The 22017-nt window shown below is 49.9% G+C and overlaps 1 protein-coding gene across 1 annotated transcript in view; it reads right to left on the bottom strand.

The window, feature by feature from the left end:
• The window catches only part of KATNIP (katanin interacting protein), a 288175-nt gene that overhangs the window by 65055 nt on the left and 201103 nt on the right, over positions 1 to 22017 (bottom strand). Inside the window, exon 14 of the mRNA XM_042782225.1 lies at positions 17796 to 17933. Within this exon, the coding sequence (XP_042638159.1) occupies positions 17796 to 17933 (138 nt within the window). The remainder of the gene's footprint in view (positions 1 to 17795; positions 17934 to 22017) is intronic.

The raw sequence follows: 22017 nt of genomic DNA, 5'->3' as shown, positions 1-22017 counted from the left end.
CAACCTTCCTTCCGAGGAGTGGCTAGTGGGTTTGAACCGCCAGCCTTCTGGTTAGCAGTCAAGTGCCTTAGGCACTATGCTACCAGAGCTCCTATCCCTCACAGTTTAGGAGGGTGGAAGTCTGAGGTCAGCTCTCAGGTGGCCAGCTAATACATGAAGAGATGCTTACAATCATTGGCCATCAGAGAGCTGCAAATCAAAACAATGAGATATTGTCTCATCCCAGCACTGACGGTAAGGTTTAACAAGACAGAAAATAACAAATGCTGGCAGGGATATGGAGAGATTGGGACTCTTATACATTCCTGGTGGAACTGTGATGTGATACAACCACTGTGGAAAGCAATATGGTGATTCCTTAGAAAGATGGAATTGGATATAACATTTGACCCAGCAATGCCATTACTAGGTATATATCCTAGAGAGGTGAGAGCCAGGACAGGAACAGATACATGCACACTCATGTTCATTGCAGCACTATTTATAATAGCAAAAAAGATGGGAACAACCTACATGCCCATCAGCAGAAGAGTGGATGATCAAACTATGGTACATACACATACTGGAATGCTATGCAGCACTAAAGAATAACGTAGAATCTGCAAAACTCTGCATAACATGGATGAACTTGGAAGACATTATGCTGAGTGAAGTAAGTCAATCACAGAAGGACAAATATAATATTAGTTCATTGTTATGGAGGGTCAAGGAAAAGGTTTATATATGGAGGGAAACTTTCTTTATTGGTTGCCAGGGGTGGGAGGGGAGGGGAGGGAACACTGCAAAAAGAAAAAACAAAAACATTGACCCATGTCACTTTAGTTTTGTGTACTTCATTGTACATAAATTATATTTCAATAAAATGTATTTTAAAAAAAAGTACCAGTTCTACAAGCTAAACAATTAGGTATGTCTAAATGGAGAGTGTATCCAAGATGATATATAGGGTTGGCAGACAATGGGCCTATAAGTTCATGTGAATGATCAGAATTCCTAGGTGTATAGTAGAGCTGACAAGGGGCAAGGTTATGGTCATTACTTGGTCACAGCCAGCTACCCAGAGGGACCGAGTAGTTGATCCTGCGGGCTTGGGACCATAGTCTCAGGGGACATCAAGCTCAATTGGCATAACATACTATACAAAACATTGTTCCACCTACTACTTTGGCGAGTAGCAACTGGGACCTTAAAAGCTAGGAAGCTGCCATCTAGATGCAACAACAGGTCTCTCCTCGTCAAGAAGAAAGAAGAAAACCAAAATTAATGGAAACAACCAGTCCTAGTGACTGGTACACCATCCGATCTGCAACCTATACAACTATGAGATCAGAAGAACTAGATGGTGCCCAGCTACCACTGCCATCCACTTGGAAGGGATGTAGGAGATCCTACACAAAGAGGGAGAACAATGTGGTACAAAACTCAAAATCGTTTGGAGGCAAAAAAAAAAAGAAGGTGGGGACCAGGTTTGCTGGTCCAATAGAGCGTGGTGGAACCACTGAGACTATGGCCCCTAGTTTCCCTTCAGGTCTGGAATTGAACCCACAACTGTGGTTTCCAGCCAAACAAAGTACAGGCATGTGAGTTAAACATTTACCTCAAGTAGACACACGCCCTGGAGAGAAAAATCATGGGAGAAGGAAGGGCTGCTTATGCACAGGGAGATAGCTCAGGGTGCAGAAGAGTATGAAGGGATGGACACTGGGAGGAGGTAACTATGGGGAGGAAGTGGGAGGGGAGCTGCTGCATTGTAAATTTTGGTCAATGACATGAGACAAAGTATATGTGAACTGCTGTACGAAAAGTGAATTTACTCTGTAAATCTTCACCCAAATCCTAAAAAAAAAAAAAGTACCAGTTCTAGGGGCTAGGTGAAAGCCCCTTGACCTTGGGCTTCAGCTCTGCCTTTTGCTTCTGGCCCACTGAGGCTGGAAGATTCTCTTAACTCAGACAGCTGCTGGCTGCTGAGACTGACAAACCCAAGGTCAACAAATAAAATGGCACAGTCCCAAGACTACCAAACAACATGGCAGGACACTAGTTCAAGTCCAGAGATAGAACTAAGATTGGCGGGAAATATGGCAGGTTGCTGAGTGAAGACCCAGCTACATGCCGGGTCCAAGAGTACCAAAAAGTGGCAGAGATCTTTCTCAACGATTCTTCTTATATACTGGAAGCAGACCACATTCCTAAGGCAGCCATTCAGCTGCTCCGGTAGATTCCACCATGGAGTTGACTGCTGATCTCAGAATGGGGAGTTAACTACATCCAGCTGCCCAGCCACTCAAAACGAGGCCCAGCCAAGTTGACACATGACCTTAACTACCACAGCATGACATACAGTAACCTTCACAAAAGGGTACTTGTCTAGCTTTCCTGTCCTATCTCACGCAGGTATTCATCACTTCTCTGCTCATCGAATAAAATCACACCTCCCTGCTATAGCTCCAATTGTCTGTTTCTTTTTTTCTTTTTAAATTTTTATTCTGATTTGGGTGAAAGTTTACAGAGCAAATTCACTTTCCATACAGCTCACATACACTTCGTCTCATGACATTGATTGCAATTTCCCACATTGCAACAGCTCCCTTCTCACTTCCTCCCCATAGTTACCTCTTCCCTGTGTCCTTCCCTCCCATGCACTGCTACCCCTGAGCTGTCTCCCTGAGCATACACAGACCTTCTACCTTCTATTCTCCCATGATTAGGAGTGTATCTACCTAATGTAAATTTTCAGCTCCAATTATCTATTCCTCTTACAAAAAACTTTCTTTTGCAGCTTTATTGAGGAATGTTAACACACACCTCATACTGTACATTTTTTAAGTATATATTTTAGTAAGTCTGAATATGTGTATCCACTCATGAAACCATCACTACAATCAGATAATGAACATGTCCATCACCCCCCAAAACTTTCCTCGTATCCTTGTGCAATCCCTCCCTTTCCTGCCTCCTTCTCCTATCTCTAGGTAACACCAGTCTGCTCTCTGTCTCTATAGATTAGTTTGCATTTTCTAGAATTCTTCTATAATTGGAATTATATAGTGTGTAAGGAGCTCTGGTGATGTAGTGCCTAAGGCACTTGACTTATAACCAGAAGACTGGTGGTTCAAACCCACCAGCACTTCCTCAGAAGGAAGGTTGGGCAATCTACTTCCACAGTGATACCACCTCAGAAACTCAAGGAGGGGTCACTATGAGTGGGATCCAACTCGATGGCAGTGAGTGGGTAACTCAAAGGGAAGCCCCCAAACAGCAGAGCCAATCTTGCACAAAGGCCTAGCAGGCGCCTGGCACATAGTAGCCACTCAACAATTACTTTGGGATCCATAAATGAACAAACACAGGTAAATTTCTCCATGGGGAGCACTGTTCTCTAATGATGTTCTGACAATCAACCTAATCCGAAAAATGGGGCCTTTCTGTGGCTTCTGATGTTCTTGGGTGTGGGTCCCGAAATCCCAGCGGGCACCCACCTATACTCATTCTCGCCCCCTCCTTCTGCCTTCCTGAAGGCTGGGTGAGTAAGCTCTAACTAAATTTCTAGTTCACCAAGTTATGGAAGGAGGTTTCCATTACAATTCGGAATGAGAAGCCTCAAGTGCGTGTTAACCCACAGGAACTCAGCTTCAATCATCCATCGCAGGATGGTGGGCTACTATCTGCAGACTGTCAGAAAAGTCGATTCTCCAAGCACTCTTTTACATGTCTATATGGACGTGTTGTCTGTTTAGTGGAGCGACAGAGCAAGGACGTGCTGTGAATTAATCAGGAAACAGCTCTTTGGGAAGGACAGCACAGGCAGCTTTCAATGACTAGTTCTGCAAAATTACTGCCATGGAAACATCTGGTGAGACAGAAACAGTCTGGTTTTAAGAGGTGGTGGGGCAGTGGGGAGGCCTTCTAGGCTGACACGGTCCTAAGGTGGGCATTCTGGCTTTCATTATGGAACATGTGGCCTGCGGAACGTGTGCGTCTATCTTCCAGCATCGGTCCAGGGCACCGTGTCACCTCTCACCGGCTGTCTGCTGCCCAGCTGTCCCCAAGAAGTCTGGCTGAGAGAGGACAGAGTGCGGGAAGCTGGCTGAGGCAGGGCTGCAGACTCCAAGCTCACAGGGGCCAGGCAGGTAACAGAGGGAAGTGGGCTCAGGTGGAAATCACAGAGTGCTGGGGGCCATGGGGAACTGGATACTTTGCTGTGAGAAGTTTAAAACACGCTGCAGTCCAAGCAAAACAGACTGTGGGCTCATGTGGCCTGAGCCTCCCTCATAGGGAGCAAGTAATGCTCATTCCCCTAGGTAGTCCAAGTTTAAAAAAGAAATCAAGGGACCCACACAGGGACTGAGACTAAATGCATTCTCTGCCGTCATGCAGCTGGTGCACGGTGGAGCCAGGTTTTGAACTCGGGGCTGACTGGCTGGAACGCCTGAGGCCTTGACTGCCATCTTCTTTTGGGCCAAGCTAGACCCCAAGAAGGCCTCACCCTTGGCCATGTTAGCTTGGTCACTGTGAGAGTCAACTATACTGGGTGAAACTCAGAGCTCTCTCTTCTTAAAAAATAACTTCCTATGGACCAACTCTCTAGGAGCTCTGGTAGCGTAGTGCCTAAGGCACTTGACTGCTAACCAGAAGGCTGGCGGTTCAAACCCACCACCCACTCCTCAGAAGGAAGATGGGGCAATCTAGTTCCATAGTGATACCGCTTCAGAAACCCAAGGAGGGGTCGCTATGAGTCAGGTCTGACTTGACGGCATATAACAACAACAACAACATGGACCAAATCTCTCTCTCCTACTCCCACCCCCATTCTGGCTTCCTCTTCTCTCCCTAGAAGTAAGTGGGAATCACTGTCAAGGTGGGCTGTGTAGTGTGAGAGAGTGTGTGTTGTGTGTGTGCACGTGTGTACACACAGGGGCTGTACATGAGAGCATGAGAGAAAGAGGAGGAGGAGGAGGAGGAGGGAGGGAGGGAGGGAGAGAGCAAGCAGGCACTTCCAGACTTTTTTCCATATGTGTATGTACATATCCATAGGAGCTCTGGTAGCATAGTGGCTAAGACACTTGACTGCTAACCAGAGGGCTGGCGGTTCAAACCCACCAGCCACTCCTCGGAAGGAAGATGGGGCAATCTACTTCCGTAGTGATACTGCCTCGGAAACCCAAGGAGGGGTCACTATGAGTCGGTTTTGACTCGACGGCACGTAATAATAAAATAAATAATGTACATATCCATGGGCCTATCACCATGTCTCAAGGGTTGCCACTGACAGCGATGTAGGTGATCCGTGTCTCTGTGTGAGAAACCGTGTGGAGGGTTCTGCGGGTCCATCTCCCTGAGGGCCCCTTGCTAAATCTCTGTACAGGGAATGTCTTTAGGGATGGACCCAGGGGAAACATTTTCTGTCTCCGAAAGAATCGGTCTGCTTCATCCTTTCCAATAACTAGGGCTTTAAACCCCGGATGTTTCCTCCTCTGTCGCGTTTTCAAGAAGTTCAGAGCAAAACTCGATCATGCCAACCACTTTAACCTTCAGAATTTTTTTTCCCCCAACCTTCTTGTTTCTGTGGTGTTAATGTTTTCTTCCTTGTTTAACTAGAGCTCTTGTTATGTCCTTTGTTAATGCTGCCTCAAGCCCCTCTGGGGATGGGTTTTCAAAGGGGAACCGAGAGGCTCTCTGGCTGGCACAGTTAACGTGAACGCCTTTCCTAGCCCGTCTTGCCCTTACCCTGCTTCTTTATAGCTGATGAGTCCCAACCATACTGAGACTGTAACACATTTTTAATACAATGATATGAATATTATTTCCATTTAAGTAATTTAATTAACTCAGCAAGGCCACTTGCCACCTTGGCCCTGGAGTAGAATGATACGTCTCTTCCAACGAACACACAAACTGCTCAGCAAAGATTAATGGGATGCCGCTCCACCATGGAAACAACCCAAGCAGAGGTGGGGGCTTTCACTCTCAGAAGGCTCCTTCCCCAGAGACGAACACGGGTGGGAAGAGTGGTCAGTGCTGTCAGTGTGGCCAGCTCCTCAGAGGACAACATGTGGAGCAGAGCTGAGGCTGGGCTGGATGCCACATGCCGGGGGCTGCTCCGAGGAAGCACTCTCTTCCCTGGCAGGATAGACCATGAGTTGGTCCAGATGCACAGCCCCTGGGACCCACACTGAAGGTGCTCCACAGTCGGGGGCATCCATGGCCCCGTTACACAGACAGGCCATGAGCATGCCACCTCTCTTTGCCCAGCCATGCTGGCCCTAGAACAGCAAGGGTTTAGGGCTGCTGGCTTCATGGAAGGGGCCTTGGGGCTTGTCTTCACATGGCCTGGTGTAGTAGGCTCACTGCATCACCCCAACTGATAGACAGTGGGTTTATCAGGGCCCGAGGGGGCTTGGAGGAGTGAGCTGCTGGTGCCCAGGGAGTCCTGCTCCCTCCTCAAGGTTGAGTTGAGGGTCCTCCTCTGGGCTCTCAGAGCTGGGTCTGTAACCCTGATCACTTCAGTACGTAGTAAAGTATCTACATATGTCCCTACCCCGCACTGGGACAGGAACTCCTCCAGGGTGGGGAACAGGCCTGTTCCCAGCTCCCTGCAGGCCTAGTTCTGAGCTCTCAACTTGCTCCTCCCTGGAGCACCTGAGCTTGAAAAGTGACAGGGAGTCCTGTGGTCTGTGGGAGAGGAGACCCCAGTGGCCTTTCACAATGTCCCCTGGGAGGAAGGCCAATGAAAAGTGTCCTTCCTTAAAGGGGCAGAAGCTGGTGTGGCACTGTGACACTGAACATGTACCTGTAAGTGCCAGCTTCTGGGCCCCTCAGCAGCATCACTGACTCAGAGGGTGGTGGGCTTGGGTGGACCTGAGCGATAAGCTAAGTCACACACTGGAAGGCTGGAAGCTGGATCTGCACTTGCTTGGCCTACAAAACATTTTAAAAATTACCACATCAGTTGTTAACATTTAAAAATTGGGAGCTTGAAACAATAATGTGTATTTCTGGTGTCCCCTGAAAAATGAGGTCATTGGATGTACCAGGCTGGTGCTAAGATGCTGAGCAGTGGCTGCCCTAGGCAGGGCCCCAGCTCTTTGGCCATCACTTTACTGAGAGACAAGACCATGAGGTAGGCACCAGACTGTTAGTCATGGATCATCAGCAAGTTGTTTTGGTTTTCTGTTGCCTCAGTTTTCCCATCTGTAAAATGGAGCTGATAATCCTAGCATCCATCTCATAGGACTGCTGTGCAGAATAAATGAGCTAATATATATAAAGTGCTCTGAGTTCTGCTTGGCATGTAATAAGTGCTCAAGAAACATGAGGGTTACTGTCTTGTACCCAAGGCTTACCACTCAGAGCAAGCAGGGACTCCCTGCTCTTATAACCCCAAGGAGCTCTTCTCTACCCTTGTTCTTGGCAACAGCTGGCAGCAGGCATAAGAGGAACGCTGTCCACTCCATGGTGGGGCCTAGAATTACTCTTGCTGCCTTAGATCTGGGCTCTGCTAGGTCTGGGTTGAGGTCCCAGCATGCAATTCTTACAACTTTATTCACTTCATCAAATACAGTGTGGAGGCTGTCAGTTGTCAGGGAGAAAAGAGAAAGAGAAAACAAGGCCCTGTCCTTACAAAGCTCCTGGTTACCCTGCATATTAGGGGGTTGCAAACTCAGTTGCCTGTGGTACCACAACGAGCAGGGGGCCATGAGGTAGTGGGGTTGTGGTGAGCTGGAGGACATGCACCTGGTCAGTCCAGAGGAGGCAGATGCCACTCAGCTCCAGATGACAGCTGTCACATTGGGAATATGCCCAGCTCATCAAAAGCCAATTTCTACACATTGTCAAATGATTCACAAGCTGTAAAACACCGTTCAGGCCATATATGACCATGAGATGAGAAGAACTAGACAGTGCCCGGCTACCACTGTCAACCACTCAGAAGGGGATCAGTGCAGGAGATCCTGACCAGAGTGGGAGAACAATGTGGAACAAAACTCAGAAGACCAGGCTTACGGGTCTGACAGAGACTGGTGAGACCCCTGAGACCATGGCCCCTAGGAACCCTTTAGGCCTGGAACTGAACTCATTCCCGTGGCTTCCAGCCAGGTAACAGACAGGCATATAGGGTGAACATTTACACTCCTTAGAATGATCAGTCATGGGAGAACAGAAGGGCAGTGTTTGCACAGGGAGATAGCTGGGGGGTGGGGGGAGCAGGTAGGAATGGATAGGAAAGAAGGACTCAGGGAAGAGGTAAAACTACAGGGAGGAAGCAGGAAGAGAGCTGTTCCATTGTGGGGACTACTGTCAATGTCATGAAACAAAATGCATATGAACTGCTATATGGAAAATGATTTTTCCCTGTAAACTTTCACCCAAATCACAATAAAAATTAAAAAAAAAAAACGCACTGTTCAGACCAAATGGAACGCATCAGCAGGTCAGGTTCAGCTGGGGCACCTGTGTTTGATGCCTGAGGCTCAGAAACCGAGAACACTCCAGGGAAGTATGTGACTCGGCCCAGCAGGGTCTGGCTAGAGACCACCAGAAGGGGCTCTGCGGCAAGCTGGGACGAGAGACGTAAGCAGCACTTTGAGGAGAAAGCAGTAAGGGCTAGGTGCTCTAGGTGCTGGGATCGGCAGAGGCAAAGGCACAGAGGTTATGGCAGGCCTCACAGAGGGAGGCTGGGCCAGGAGAGGTGGACGTTGCAATGATGGAAGAGTCAGGCAGCCAGATTTGGGGTCCAGGAGGGGAGGTCACACGCAGATGGCCCAGGGACTAGGCAGGCACGGCAACGGGGTTGATAACGGAAGGCAAGCACAACCGTGCCACTGTGCTGGGAGACAGCAGGAGTGCCAGGAACTGTGTGCTGTGACTCACTCCACCAAAGCTTCCAGGTGGGAATGTGGGCCCAGTTTTCCCAGATCTTCCAGTTTCCAAGAAAAGTCAAACCTCCATATTTTCATGCAAATTCTCCCAAGTTTAAATGGTGGCAATTAATTCAAACAATCTTGAAAACACTGGCTGAGCCTGTTGAAATGTGTCTGTGAGCTGTAGTTGGTCCTCTGGGGAGCACAGAATGTATGTGGGAGTGGCGCTGTCTGCAGACGCTCTGCATCTGGGGGCCCTCTCAGCCTTCCCCAGCCCTTGGGAGCGTTGGCTCATCCCCCACCACCAGCACCACTGAACAGTGCTTCACAGAAGACCCCCCCAGCACCTCTTGGCCTGGGGAGTGAACTCACAGGGACAGCAGGCACGTCTGATGCCCCACCCAGCACAACTTCTGAGTGTCAGGTGATCCATATGCCTCTGCTGATCAGACGAGGCACTGAGCAGATGGGAGTTGAGTGGGGAGGCAGGGATGAGGTCTCGTGCTGGGTTGGCAGGCAGAAATGGAAAGAGGAGGTGGATTTGGAAAGAGACAGATTTTTTTTTTTTGGTAATAGATATAATGGTAGGGCCTAGAGATGACCAGCAGTGAAGGGGCAAAGGGAGGGGAGGAAGATTCAGAGGGAAGAGCCAAGTGCCATGGATGAAAAAGGGTGTGGGTAGGAGGCCTGGAACGGATGGAACCTGGGTTCAGGTGCGACAGACTGGACCGTCAGTGCATTCCGAGGTGGAGATGCCAAGGGAAGTTATCTGGTGGCTGAAGCTTGGATCAGAAGTTAAACCTCGGTGAGGTTTAGACTTGAGAACCAATGAATAAATGCAACAGGTATGACTCCTATGTTCCCAGAGAAGAAGACAAAGGACCAAGTTGGGGTGTCACTTTCTACCTTCCAAGGCGATTTCCCCTTCTTCTGGAAGCAGCACTTCAGCTTTCTACTAGGAACCCACCCTTCCCGCAACCTCCTTCCATGTGGATAATGTGGGCCCCACCCCAGGTTGCAACCCAGGCCTGGCCTATAAATGCTAGATCTGGGGCTTTCAGAAGGACATCTGGGAAAGAAAACTCTGCTAGTATAAAGAGTGAGGATAATGACATTGGAGGCCACCACTTGGAACCTGAAGATGAGGCCAACACAGAGGAAAGCTGAGATAAGTGATGCAGGGAGGCAGATGCTCTCATGTGGACTCCTGGATCCTGCTATACCTGAAGCCAACTACCCCAGACTCTTCTGTTACACGAGCCAAAGAATTCTTTTTTTTTTTTTTGTGCTTAAACCAGTTTGTTAGGCTTCTACCCTTTGCTACCAAGAGAATCCTGGCCCTGCTACTGAGAACTTTAACCAATATGCTCAGTTACTAAGTCAGTTCTGGGTAGGATAGCAGGATGCAGGTTAGGAATCCCACCCCAATGAAGGGTCTGGGATGTATCTTGATGCCTAGGCCAGCACTTGCACACAGGTGGGCAGCCCTCCCCTGCTCAGACACGTCTACCCAGCCCTAACACAGCCCGCCTGTGATCTCCACTGCACAGGACACGGCCTCACCATCTGTCCTGGTTCTGGAGTTGGACTCCCACTCCTGCTGGGAATGGAGGCTGGATCTGAGTCCCAGCCTTCTGGTTGGAGCCCTTGTCTCTGCGGGCTGAATTCTCTGCTCACCTCTCCCTCCCCTGCTACTGAGGCCCTACCAAACTTAAGCCTCCTATGACTCCCATGGCTGTCACACCTGTATCTACCTGAGAGTGGACTCTGCCTTCAGGTTCCGTTACATCCCACCCATCTAAGAGCAGCACTGGCAAATAACGAGTGTCTAGACCAAGGAAGATGGGGCAATCTACTTCCGTAAAGATTTACAGCCTCTGAATCCCAATGGGGGTTGCTGTGAGCCAGAAATGACTTGATGGCAGTGAGTTTGGTTTATTTTATTTTGTTGAGACCAACTCTGAGGTCAATGCCTCAGGAAGTTCTCATGCAATGGGGTCTGTCCCCTTTCCACCAGCGATTCTGCTGAGATGCCATTATATTCCCCAGGCCTGAGGGTGCCCAGACTCTGCCATAGGCCAGAAGATGTACAGTTTGTTAGGGCATCAGGCCACATGGATTCAGCTGACCAAATGAAGGTTACACCTTTTATTTCAAACTCATTGTCATATTTGGTCTTGGTATGTATCCTGATCCAAACAAACCAATTCTAAAAAGGCAACTTTGAGACAATTAGGGATATCTGAATATAGACTGGGCATTGGTGGTACTGTTGTGCACAGTCTAGGACTGGTTATTGGAGGGTAACAATTAATTACCGTCAGGTATGGCAGTGGCATTGAAGTGATGTTAAAAAAAGCCTATCTTTTAGAGATTCAAACTAAAGTATTTATGAGTGACGTGGTACAGCACCTACAGTGACTTTCATATGCTATTGGAGTAGATGAAAGAAGAGTGGCAGAATGCTAATAACCGTTGAAGCCCTGTGATAGGTACATGAACAGTTACTGAACTGATCTCTCCAATTTTGCGTTTGTTTGAAAATTTCCAGGAAAAAAAAAGGCATCACTAAAAATGTAAATATGATCTTGGATGACTTGAACCTACCCATGCTGCAGGGTCCACTTCTACTTCTGCCCATGATGAGGGCCACCACCCTAGTCCAAGCCACCATCATCTGTAGTTAGACCCTGCCCAGCCCCCTCTTTCCTCTACAATCCATTCTATACCAGTAGCCAGAATGATCTTCTAAATTCCTCAATCAGATCACGTCACCCCTGTTCACAGCCCTCCAACAATGACGCTGAGAGCTGACAGCCGTACAGAGCGCACGGAGGTTGTTCGGAGCACTTTACATGTATTAACAGAACAATCTTTACCTTGTTTCACAGACACTGAGACACAGAGGCACTGAGTAACTTGCCCAAGGTTACACAGCTAGGAAGAGGAGGGGCCAGAACGTGCTCCAGGTGGCTCTCCGAGGCCTTGGCTCTGACCCACCCCCTGCATTCTGCTTCTCTTGGAGAGAAATCCAAACCTGTGGGTCCCTTTGGCCTGGTTCCCGCTGCCTTGGGGACCTCTCCTTACTCACCCCTTCCTTTGCCCACAACACTCCAGCCAAGACAAACTTCTCAGAACTGTCTAAGCTTGCTCTTGGCTTGGGGCCTTGGCTCTTACTGTTCCCTCTGCCTGGAATGCTCTTCCCATGGATACCGCATGGCTGCTCCTAGTCATCTGGGTCAGAGACATGCCTCTCCTTGTCATTCGGGTCAGGGAAGGCCTTGGCCACCTTGTCCAAAGCAGCTCTGCCCCCTTCTGACAGCCCTCTCTCTCCTTGCCCTATTTTACTTTCTTGAGAACACTGAGCAGTACCTGAAATTACCTGATTCATTTGCTTCCTGGTTTACTGGCTCTTCAGATAGGGCTATGAGGATAGGGCTTGTCTATCTGTTCACCACTGTCCCCTGAGCTCCCAGACCGGGGCTGGCTACTATGTAGCCAAAAGCCACATGTGAATACATGTGAATTTAAATTTACTAAAATAAAAATGCAGTTCCTCAGGTACACTAGCCACATTTCAAGTCCTCGATGGCTACCCGTGGCTAGTGGCTACCACACTGCGCAGGGCAAATAAAGAACATTTCTGTCATCACAGAAAGTCCTATTGGGAAGCACTGGCCTAGACAACTGTGATGTGTCATAGAAACACACTGCTAGGAAAACTTAACATTCACTCATTAAAAAATTACTTACTAAGCGCACCATTTCTGTGTAAACAACAAACAGTATACTCCTGGTACCCATCCTGCATGGGTCCCAGTGCTGGAGGTGGCATTTGTGTACTGATGCAGGTGAAGATGAGATGCTGAGGGTGGTGCCACACAGCAGATAATGTGACTGTTATGAAGGAAAACAGACCGGCTGTGGAGCCTCAGGGAGTCCACTGAAAACTACGGGTTTCAGCAGCCCCAGAGAATTCCCACATCCCACAGGAAGGAGACCCTGGTCCCTTTCTCGCCACAGACATGGGACATCACCGCAGGGCAGCGGTAGCGTGAAAGTCTAGAGGAATCTGACAGATCTCGTGTGCCCTCCCCAGCTCTGCCTCCTACAGCCCATTAGCTGGATGACTCTAATCTAAAAAACCAAAACCAAACTCACTGCCGTCAAGTCAATTTTGACTCACAGAGACCCCCTCCTTGGGTTTCTGAGGTGGTATCTCTACGGAAGTACATTGCCCAACCTTCCTTCCAGGGAGTGGTGGGTGGGTTTGAACTGCCAGCCTTCGGGTTAGCAGTCAAATGCCTTAGGCACTACGCCACCAGAGTTCCTCGTTTAATCTGGGAATACCAAATATCATCACGCCCTTCTCCTGAGCCCATGGCTGATGACCACATCAACCCCGGCACCCTTTCCTGATGAACCAGAGCAGCTTTCAGATCCTTCTCGAGACGGCAGGCCAAGCCTCCGCTTCCAATCAGCACTGGGAACTAGGATCTCACTGTGCCAAGACCCGGCTCCCTCATCCACAAGATGGGGAGTAAACACCCTCTACCCTGCAGGGCTGCTGGGGGGAATTAAGGGAGGTCATGCATCAAATAATCACCGAGGGCCCATTGAGGGCCTCCCCCATGCCGGGGGCATATGGCATTCACTCAACGGCAGCTGTAACCAACACTCATGTCCATGTGCCGCCTTCTGCGCACCTGCCATGGACTGATTACGGCCTCCATGCCCTTACTTTGCATCTGAAGTCCCTCTGCTCTGGGCCAGTTCACACTCACCATATCACCTAGTGAGGGAAGAGGAGCCCATAAACACCAGCTGAGGATGTAACAGGCAGCACATTTACCAATAAAAAAGACTCCTCTTCTCCTAGCAGCTTCTTTTCTTATGTTCTGAAAAAGACTTGGTTGGATTAGCTCCCACATTTAACTTTTCTTCCTTGGATTCCCATACACAAAACACTGGAGGAACGAGCCATGTCTCCCAGGCCGAGCTGTATTTCCCATAAACTCTCGTTTTATCTCCTCTAAAACACACAGTAATAGCATTCTCCAGAGAGTATGAAATCAAACCAACCTGCAGCTGCAATTGTTTGTGCTTTTCCGTCCCCAGTACATTCTGGCAACAGATGGGTGTACATTACATAAGCTGGGCCCTGTCAGGGACAGCAGTCCTCCATTCTGGTCCATTTGTAGAAACCCCTAGAGCCCGTAATCCCTGCGGCCCACAGCGCCTTGCAACAATACCCTTGTGTTCTCGTGGGATTCTTAAGACCCTTCTCCTCATCTTTATACTGTGCACACAGGGGAGGCTGAGTGTAGGTTAAGAAGAAAGGTGGGTCACTTCCAAAAGGGATGGTGCTTATCTTCTCTGTAATCCAGCACTTAAAATGCACTTTTCTAGGCCCGAGACATATACAGGGTGGCTTAGCCAGCCAGCATTCTTTCCTTACCCATTCTAGAAGGCTATGCTGAGGACCACCAGCTGAGAAGTACCAAACAAGACTTGCAAATGGGAGGGCAAGAAAGGGTGGGCACAGCCCAAGATACTCTGGCTGTGCTGCAGCCCTGGCCTGGCCTGGAGGACAGTCCCTTTGCCCACCCAGGGCCAGGGCCAGCAGATGGTGATGGGGACATTGACATGTCCACAGCACCTTTTTCAAATTTAAAGGTGAGCCATTTGCTTAACAACCAACCAACCAACCAAACAAACAAAACAGAAAACAGAAGAAGCCACCTGATATTTCTCAAGGGCAGCATCGTGCTTTTGAACGGAGCCAGCCAGGACAGTCTCTGTTGTGTTAGCTTCCAGATGACAGGCATTCAATCCCTGTTTATTAGGTAGGTGGGTCGCTGGGTGGGTGGCTGGGGGAAAGAACAGGAAGAAGTACAGGAAGGGAGGGTGGGAAGGAGGAGGAAGTACTGATGATCCAGGACTTGATGCCCAGCCCTGCCTGTAACCGGCTACATGAACTGGGCAAGCAAGTCAACCTCTCTTACCCTCACTGCTCATCTAGCGATAACAAAAGGATACTGCACCTGCTTACAGTTGCTGAGGAAATGGACCTATTTATTCAACACCCATTCATTTCTACTTTGGATAGGGCAGTAGTGGAGAGGGCTCAGGCCCTGCCCTCAAGGGGTCCACAGTGTTGTGAGAGAAGGTCTCAATGAGACAGGGCAAGGCAGGATGAGACATATTCGCGATCCAGAAGTGCCAGAGTGTGGGGTCAGGGCTGGCTTCCAGGAGAGGGATGCCTGACACAAGACAGAGATGAACATTTTGAGTTGAGTGAGATGGGAAGGATTAGGAACCAAAGGTGAAATGAATGTGGAGGGTGTTAGAGGCCCACGAGCGCTGGTATTGGTGGAGGGTGGCGTGAGCAAGGGGACAGGTATTGATGAGAGAGAGGCAGGACCTGGCTCACAGGGACTAGGGGCCTGCCCTTGATCCTCGGGTCAAGGAGAGCCTCCAAGGGATGGAGGCAGCCGAGATGCATGATCAGAGCCCCCTGGTGGCTGCTGGAGGCCAGACTGGAGGTGGGGCCTAGAGACAGGAAGAGCAGTGAGGAGGCTGCGCTCCCCTCTGCTCTGGCTGCCCTCTCTGACTCTGCTCTGGCTGCCCTCTCTGCGCACCGCAGCTCAGCTCTGTGCTTTTGCAAGAACGGTCTCTGACTCTCCCAGTTGGAGGCACGCCCCTCCTCCAGGAGTTGCTCCAGCTCAAAGATGAGTTTGGTTTGAAACTGTGTGGTAGTTACAAACGAATGTAAATTAGCGATGAACATTTACAAACCAAGAATGGTGATATCAAGATCCAGACTTCCAGCTCCCTGGGAAAATGCAGATGATCTAGCAGTACTGGCTGGTACTGCTACATGGCAACCAGCAGTTGAAACTCAGAAGTGACTGTGTGTTTGCCTGGGGCCTGCGCTTGCCAGTCTGACACAGTCCCCACCACTCCCTGGGGTCCCTGCAACAGTTTCAGGCCGAGGATCAGCTCCCATGTTACCATCTCACTTGCACATTACTTCCCTTATAGCAGACTGAAAGTAGAACAATTTTCATCCTTGTGTCTATCAAGAGGAACAACAAGATAAGCTGAGGGGTTCTGTCCTCCTTCCTCACTCATTTTGCGCCCTGCTGGGCCCTTGGGGCATCTGAGTTTGGAGCCCTGGCAGTCTGGGTTCACCTTTACCACTGCCCTGCATTGGCACCAACAAAACTTCATGTCACGGCAGCACGCAGTGGAGAATGCAGTCAGGGGTTTTTCCTCAGCCCCAGTCCCCTCGTCCTCCTGCCCCTCTGAACAAAACTCCCAGCTGCTCCCACACTTCTCCACGGGCTTGACCTCAATCCTGGCACAGGGTGGCTCTGCTCAGGGCTCTTCCTGCCATCCCTAAAACGTGATACAGCCTGTCACCCCTTCCCCTGACACAACTAAGTTGACTTGACTGTCTGCTTTCAAGCCAGGAGCACCTCCAGGGCCTGGACTGTGTCTTTTACATCAGTACCTCCAAAATGTACCGTGAAGCCTGGTGGCACTTACATGTGTTCACTAACAAATGCTGAACAAATGGACAAACGCAAATTAATACAGAAAAAGCAGTCCAAGGAAGAGAGGAGGCAGGCCTGGGTGGAGGCAGGAGCTGTGAGGGTAGAAAGGGGGTGGGGGTTGGATTTTGAAACCAGTGGGGCAAACAGCACAGGGTTGAAGACTCTTGCTCTTCAGAGTGGATTCATACACCAGGAGCATCGGCATCTCCTGGGAGCCGGGGACACACACAGAATCCCGGGCCCAGGCCTGCTGAATCAGAACTCCAGGTGAGTCATCTGGGTGTTACAGTTTAAGAAGTTGTTCTGGTTCCCTAGGGCCGCTCTGACAAGAATATACCACGAATGGGATGGCCTTAACAACCAGGAGTTTCTTCTTAAAATTTGGAGGTTTTAAGTCCAAGTTCAAAGTGCCAGGCTCTAGGGGCTGGGTGAAAGCCCCCCAACCTTGGGGTCCAGCTCTGCCTCCTGCTCCCGGCCCTCTGGATCCAGAGGCATTTCTTCACTCGGACAGCTGTTGGCTGCTGAGGCTGAGAAGCCCCAAGGTTGACAAGTCAAAAGGCACAGTCCCGATGTTACCAATCCACACGGCAGGCCATTAACTTAAGTCCACTGTAAGTCCCAAGGTTGGCAGAGCATAGCAAGCTGCTGAGCAATGACACGGCTACATGCAGGGTTCAACCATGCCAAAGCCTAGAGACCATTCTCAAAGCTTCTCCTTAAATACAGGAAACAGACCATATCCCAAAGGCAGCGACTCAGCTGCTTGTGGTAGATCCCACCATGGAGTTGATTGCCAGTCTCATCATGGGGAATAACTACCACCAGCTGCCCAGCCACTCAACTAGGCCCAGCCAAGCTGACACACAAACTGAACTACCACAGAAGCACTGGCTAATGGGCCTGGAGTCAAATTGCATGGGTTCAAATTCTCACTCTACCACTTATGAGCTGGGTGACTTGGGTAAGTTACTTAACCTCTCTGTGTCTCCTTTTCCTTATCATTAAATAGGGATAATGAGATGAGTTATCTCTTTGACTTGGGGTGGGGATTAAATGGGTCACAGCTCAGCCCCCAGAAATGCTCGCTATTATATGCCATGCTGAGAGTGACAGTGAGTCTCAGTCCATACTTTGCCCATTCCCCCAAAGGATGGCTGATGCCATTTGTGTAACCTTAGGAGACGGAGGCTCTGCCTCCTGGTGGCTTTGAAGGGTGCAGCATGAATGCTCCCGCAGGCGGGCACTTATGCACCCAGGAGGTAGGGCATCAGGGCCTCCTGCACCCATCTGTAACTTCAGGAATCAGGCTATTGCCAAACTGCTAAACGCTTCCAGCAACCGAGTGCCCAGTGAGGAGTGCGAGCCCGCTACTTACGCCGTCAGCTGTCCAGTAATTCCAGACTTTGATCTTGGCAAGCCCAAAGTCACGCAGCTGTTGTGTGTTGCGGACAGTAAAGAAGAGCTGCAGTGGCGGCTGGAAGGGGCATGTCCACAGGGAGAGGTCCTTCTTGCCCTGAAACGCCAGCAAGAGAGGGATGTCGTTAGCACATTGCTGCCTCTCCCCAAAGTCAAATGATGGTGTCTCTTGTGCTAATGAAAACCAGGAGGGCTTGGGGCAGGAAGCCAGGCCGAGGCTACATGAGCGAGGTGGGGCTTCAGCCCTGACTGCGCCCGGACCGCACTCATTAGTGGGAATGGACCCTTGGCTCCGCACGGGTTCCACATGAGGGTCTCTGAGGCACCATCCAGCCTGAATTTAAAATACAGTGGGCTTTATTTTAATCAACTTAATTAGCTTTGCAGTGTGCACTGGGGGTGGGGAGAGAGCCTAGAGAGGAGATGGGGAAAGGGACCACCACGGCGCTATCTGATTAACCTGGCAAACAGAGCCTTTGATTTTCTTTTGTGAAACTGTACGGAATTTTTTAAATTTAAAAATAGAAAAGAAAGAAAGAAACTGGCGCAGGCATTTGTTGGGATGGGGTGATGGCACTGAGCCTTGGGATTGATTCTGATCCCTCTCAGGGTTTCCAAGCCTCAAGACCCCAGTGTGCCGCCTGCCAGGGAGCAGCTGAGGCCTCTGAAGACCGGAGGGCCATGAACAGGGAGGCCAGACCACCATTTTCATTGGCACCAACAAAACTTCATGTCACGGCAGCACGCAGTGGAGAACGCAGTCAGGGGTTTTTCCTCAGCCCTGGTCCCCTCGTCTCCTGCCCCTCTGAGCAAAACTCCCAGCTGCTCCCACACTTCTCCACGGGCTTGACCTCAATCCTGGCACAGGGTGGCTCTGCTCAGGGCTCCTCCTGCCATCCCTAAAACGTGATGAAGCCCTTCACCCCTTCCCCTGACACAACTACTCACTCCTCCATTTACCCCAGTGTCCCATCCCATGACTTTCTGTTTGCATGCCTGTCACTCTCCCATCCCTGTGGGCTCCCTTGGGGAAGTGACCATGCCTAATTCATCCCAGAATCCTTAGTACATGGGAAACACCAAAGAATCTTTGCTGAGTGAATGAATGAAATCGATAAATGAAATTTACTTCTCTATCGTTTCAATGAAAGTAGCTGTCCTCTCATTGAAACTTAAGACACCGTCAATGCCCCCTGGCCTGCTGAGGTATTTTGTTTGGGTCATAAAGTATTGCTATAATAAAAAAAGGTAAACTCATTGGCAACACTTAAAAAAGGGGAGATTTTCCACCAAGAACTAGATTTCTGCGAACTTTTACGGTATTTTTCATGAAGACTTGGTAGCCTTGGCAACAGGGGGTGCCTGACTGCCGCTGGCCGGAGCTGAATGGTGGCTGTGCCCAGCATCACTCAGGGCACACAGTCTCTACCACTTCTTCCGCCACTTCCTCCACATGACTCCGTTCTTCATTTACGTTCCCCCCGGACCCTCAGAAGCATCTGAGTCTGGTCCCTGCATCAGAGCTGAGCAGCCACAGAAGTCCCAACTGCCCGTGGGTGACCGCTGCTGCACCTCTGACACTGTTTGGTCCAAGTTATCGCTTTGTTCTAAAGGGAGCATCATCCTGTGTTGGAGGATGTCTCCACAGACCCCTGTCACCAGGAAGGTGGTGTCACTTGACAGAGCCAGGGAAGGAGGAGACTGGCTGAATCAGGGCTCTGCCAGCCCCCAGGAGGTGGGGGGCCCCGGCTCCAGCTGCGGGGGAGGACACAGGGGGCTTGTTCCAGGCGACAATGGTGCCTTTCAGGGGGAGGAGGTTGCTTTTGTTCAGGGGGAGAGATGAGTTGAAGGGGTTCTGACTTATTTTGGCAAGTTTCTCAGGCATTGCAAGAACTTTTAGTGCTCTGGGCAGCTGTGAGGGGTCAAGAAAGCCTATCTCAAGACCCAGCGGGTGAGGCTCATTCCTTAGCTTAGCTGGGCCTGAAATGGGTCACTGTGGCTGCCTGACAAAGGGAGAGGCTGAAGCCTGACTCTCAGACACGGGCAAGGGGACTGTAATTGATTTCCCTTCACATTTCTGTCAGCAGGAGGAATAACGGAGGGCTAAGAGGGAACAGTGATGGTCAAAGTCAAAGAACATTAACGTGCGGATAACTCAGGGCCTCATTAGCCACCGAGCCTTCTGATGTTTCCTTTTCGCAGACAGTGTTGGAGAGAAAGACTGATCAGAAGCCTTGAGGGCTGACCCAAGGCATGATGGGTAAGTCCGCAGGTACCAGGCCAGTAGGGAGGGTGCCTGCTGCTTCCTCCCCATGGCGAGTAGTAAGGAAGAGAGCAGGTTAAGAGGGTGCTTTCATGCTATGGTTTTCCTCATTTCTTTCACAATCTTGGAGGCGAATATTGCTCTGACACCCATGCGATAGACGGAAAACCAGCTCAGTAAAGGGTGTGATTTGCCCAACATTGCCCAACGCCCAAGTAGTGGGGTGCGGATTTGAACTTACATTTCTAATCCATTAAGACACCTGTCTCAGTTTAGATGCCCCCAGAAGCAGACCCTGAGGCAAGGACTGGCGTCTACCTAGTTATTTAGACAGCAAAGGAAACACCTAGCTAAGCAGAAGTGAAATAGAGCAGGGGAGGCAGCCAGTGAGGTGCCCACAGCTACCTCTGTGGGCACCTGGAGCTCTGCGGACTCTGGGAGCCGGGGAAGAACAAGCCCCAGAGTGATTCCTCCCACAGACAAGGGGGCTATTTACCCACCAACCTCCACGAGCCTCTAGTTGACGGCTGCTCCTGGGGCCTCGACTCCCCACCACTGGATGGGAGGCAAAGTGGGCCCTGGAGGCTAGAGAGAAATTCCCCATCAAGGGATTTCATACTGACTGTCAGAAGAGCAGCCAGCGTGCACTGAAGAAGTCGGGGCTGGGGGCATGTGGGGGTCACTGCAAACACTGATTGAGTCCCTCCTGTGGGGCAGGAGGCTTGTGGGTGAACAGGACCCACCGGGTCCCAACTCTGCCCCTAGGGGAGGCAGACACACAACATTCACACGAAAAATACGAGGCAGAGATCACTTCTATGAGGAAAATACGAGAATTACTAATGGCCAAAGAAGGGGCTTGTTTCCAATGGATGGTCAGGCAAGTTTCCCTGAGGAAGTAACTTTCCAATTCCTAAACCAAACGTGTTTTTCTATTCCAACAAAATCTACACACATCCCTCTGCCCACAAGGGGGATGCCCAACTGCCCTCAGAAGTAGCTCCAACTTTATTCAGCAAATAGGTGGTAGCAAAAAAGGAAAAAGACTCTTGATACGAGCAACAGTCTGGATGGATCTCAAGGGCACTACGTTGAATGAAAAAAGCCACCCTCACAAAGTTACATACTGTGGTCCCATTTATATAACAGTATTGAAATGACCAAAAAAAAAATCAAGATGGAGAACAGATCAGGGGTGGCCAGGGACTTTGGGACGGGGTGTGGGGTGGGGTACGGATATAAAGGTGCAGCACTAAGGAGTCTCTTAGTGGTGATGGAACAGACCTGCATCCTGATGTGGTGGTGGTTACATGAATCGACATATGATGAAACCGCAGAGATCTATACACACAAACACACATACGTGAGTTCATGTAAAACCTGGTGAACTCTGAATGAGGTCTATAGATTGTACCAAGGAAAGCTTCCTGGTTTTGATACTGTTCTACAGTTATATTGGATGTTACCCTTGGAGGAGGCTACCTGGGGCCTCTCTGTTGTTGTTAGGTGCCATCAAGTCAGCTCCAACTCACAGTGACCCTATGTCCAACGGAACAAAACACTGCCCGGGCCTGTGCCAGCCTCACAATCCCTTCTGTATATACATCTGGACTGTGGTGGTTATGTTTGTGTGTCAACTTGGCTGGGCCTGGTTGAGTGGCTGGGCAGCTGGTGGTAGTTATTCCCCATGAGGAGACTGGCAGTACTTCATTCCTTTCATCAAGTAATCTTCCACTTTATGACGATACCACCTTTATCTATCCATTCATCAGCTGTGGACACTGCTGCCTGGCACTGCAGCCACTTTTCAGTTACTATGAATAACAATGCTGTGGACATCTGTGTGCAAGTTTTTGTGTGGACATATGCTTCCATTTCTTTGGGTAGATGCCTAGGATTGGGATTTGCTGGGTCATAG

The sequence above is a fragment of the Orycteropus afer genome, unplaced genomic scaffold (assembly GCF_000298275.1).
Source record: "Orycteropus afer afer isolate SDZICR_OR568_19922 unplaced genomic scaffold, OryAfe1.0 scaffold00266, whole genome shotgun sequence".
NCBI lineage: Eukaryota > Metazoa > Chordata > Mammalia > Tubulidentata > Orycteropodidae > Orycteropus > Orycteropus afer.
Note: the sequence above shows the minus strand (reverse complement) of the source record. Positions and strands in the feature narration are given on the sequence as shown.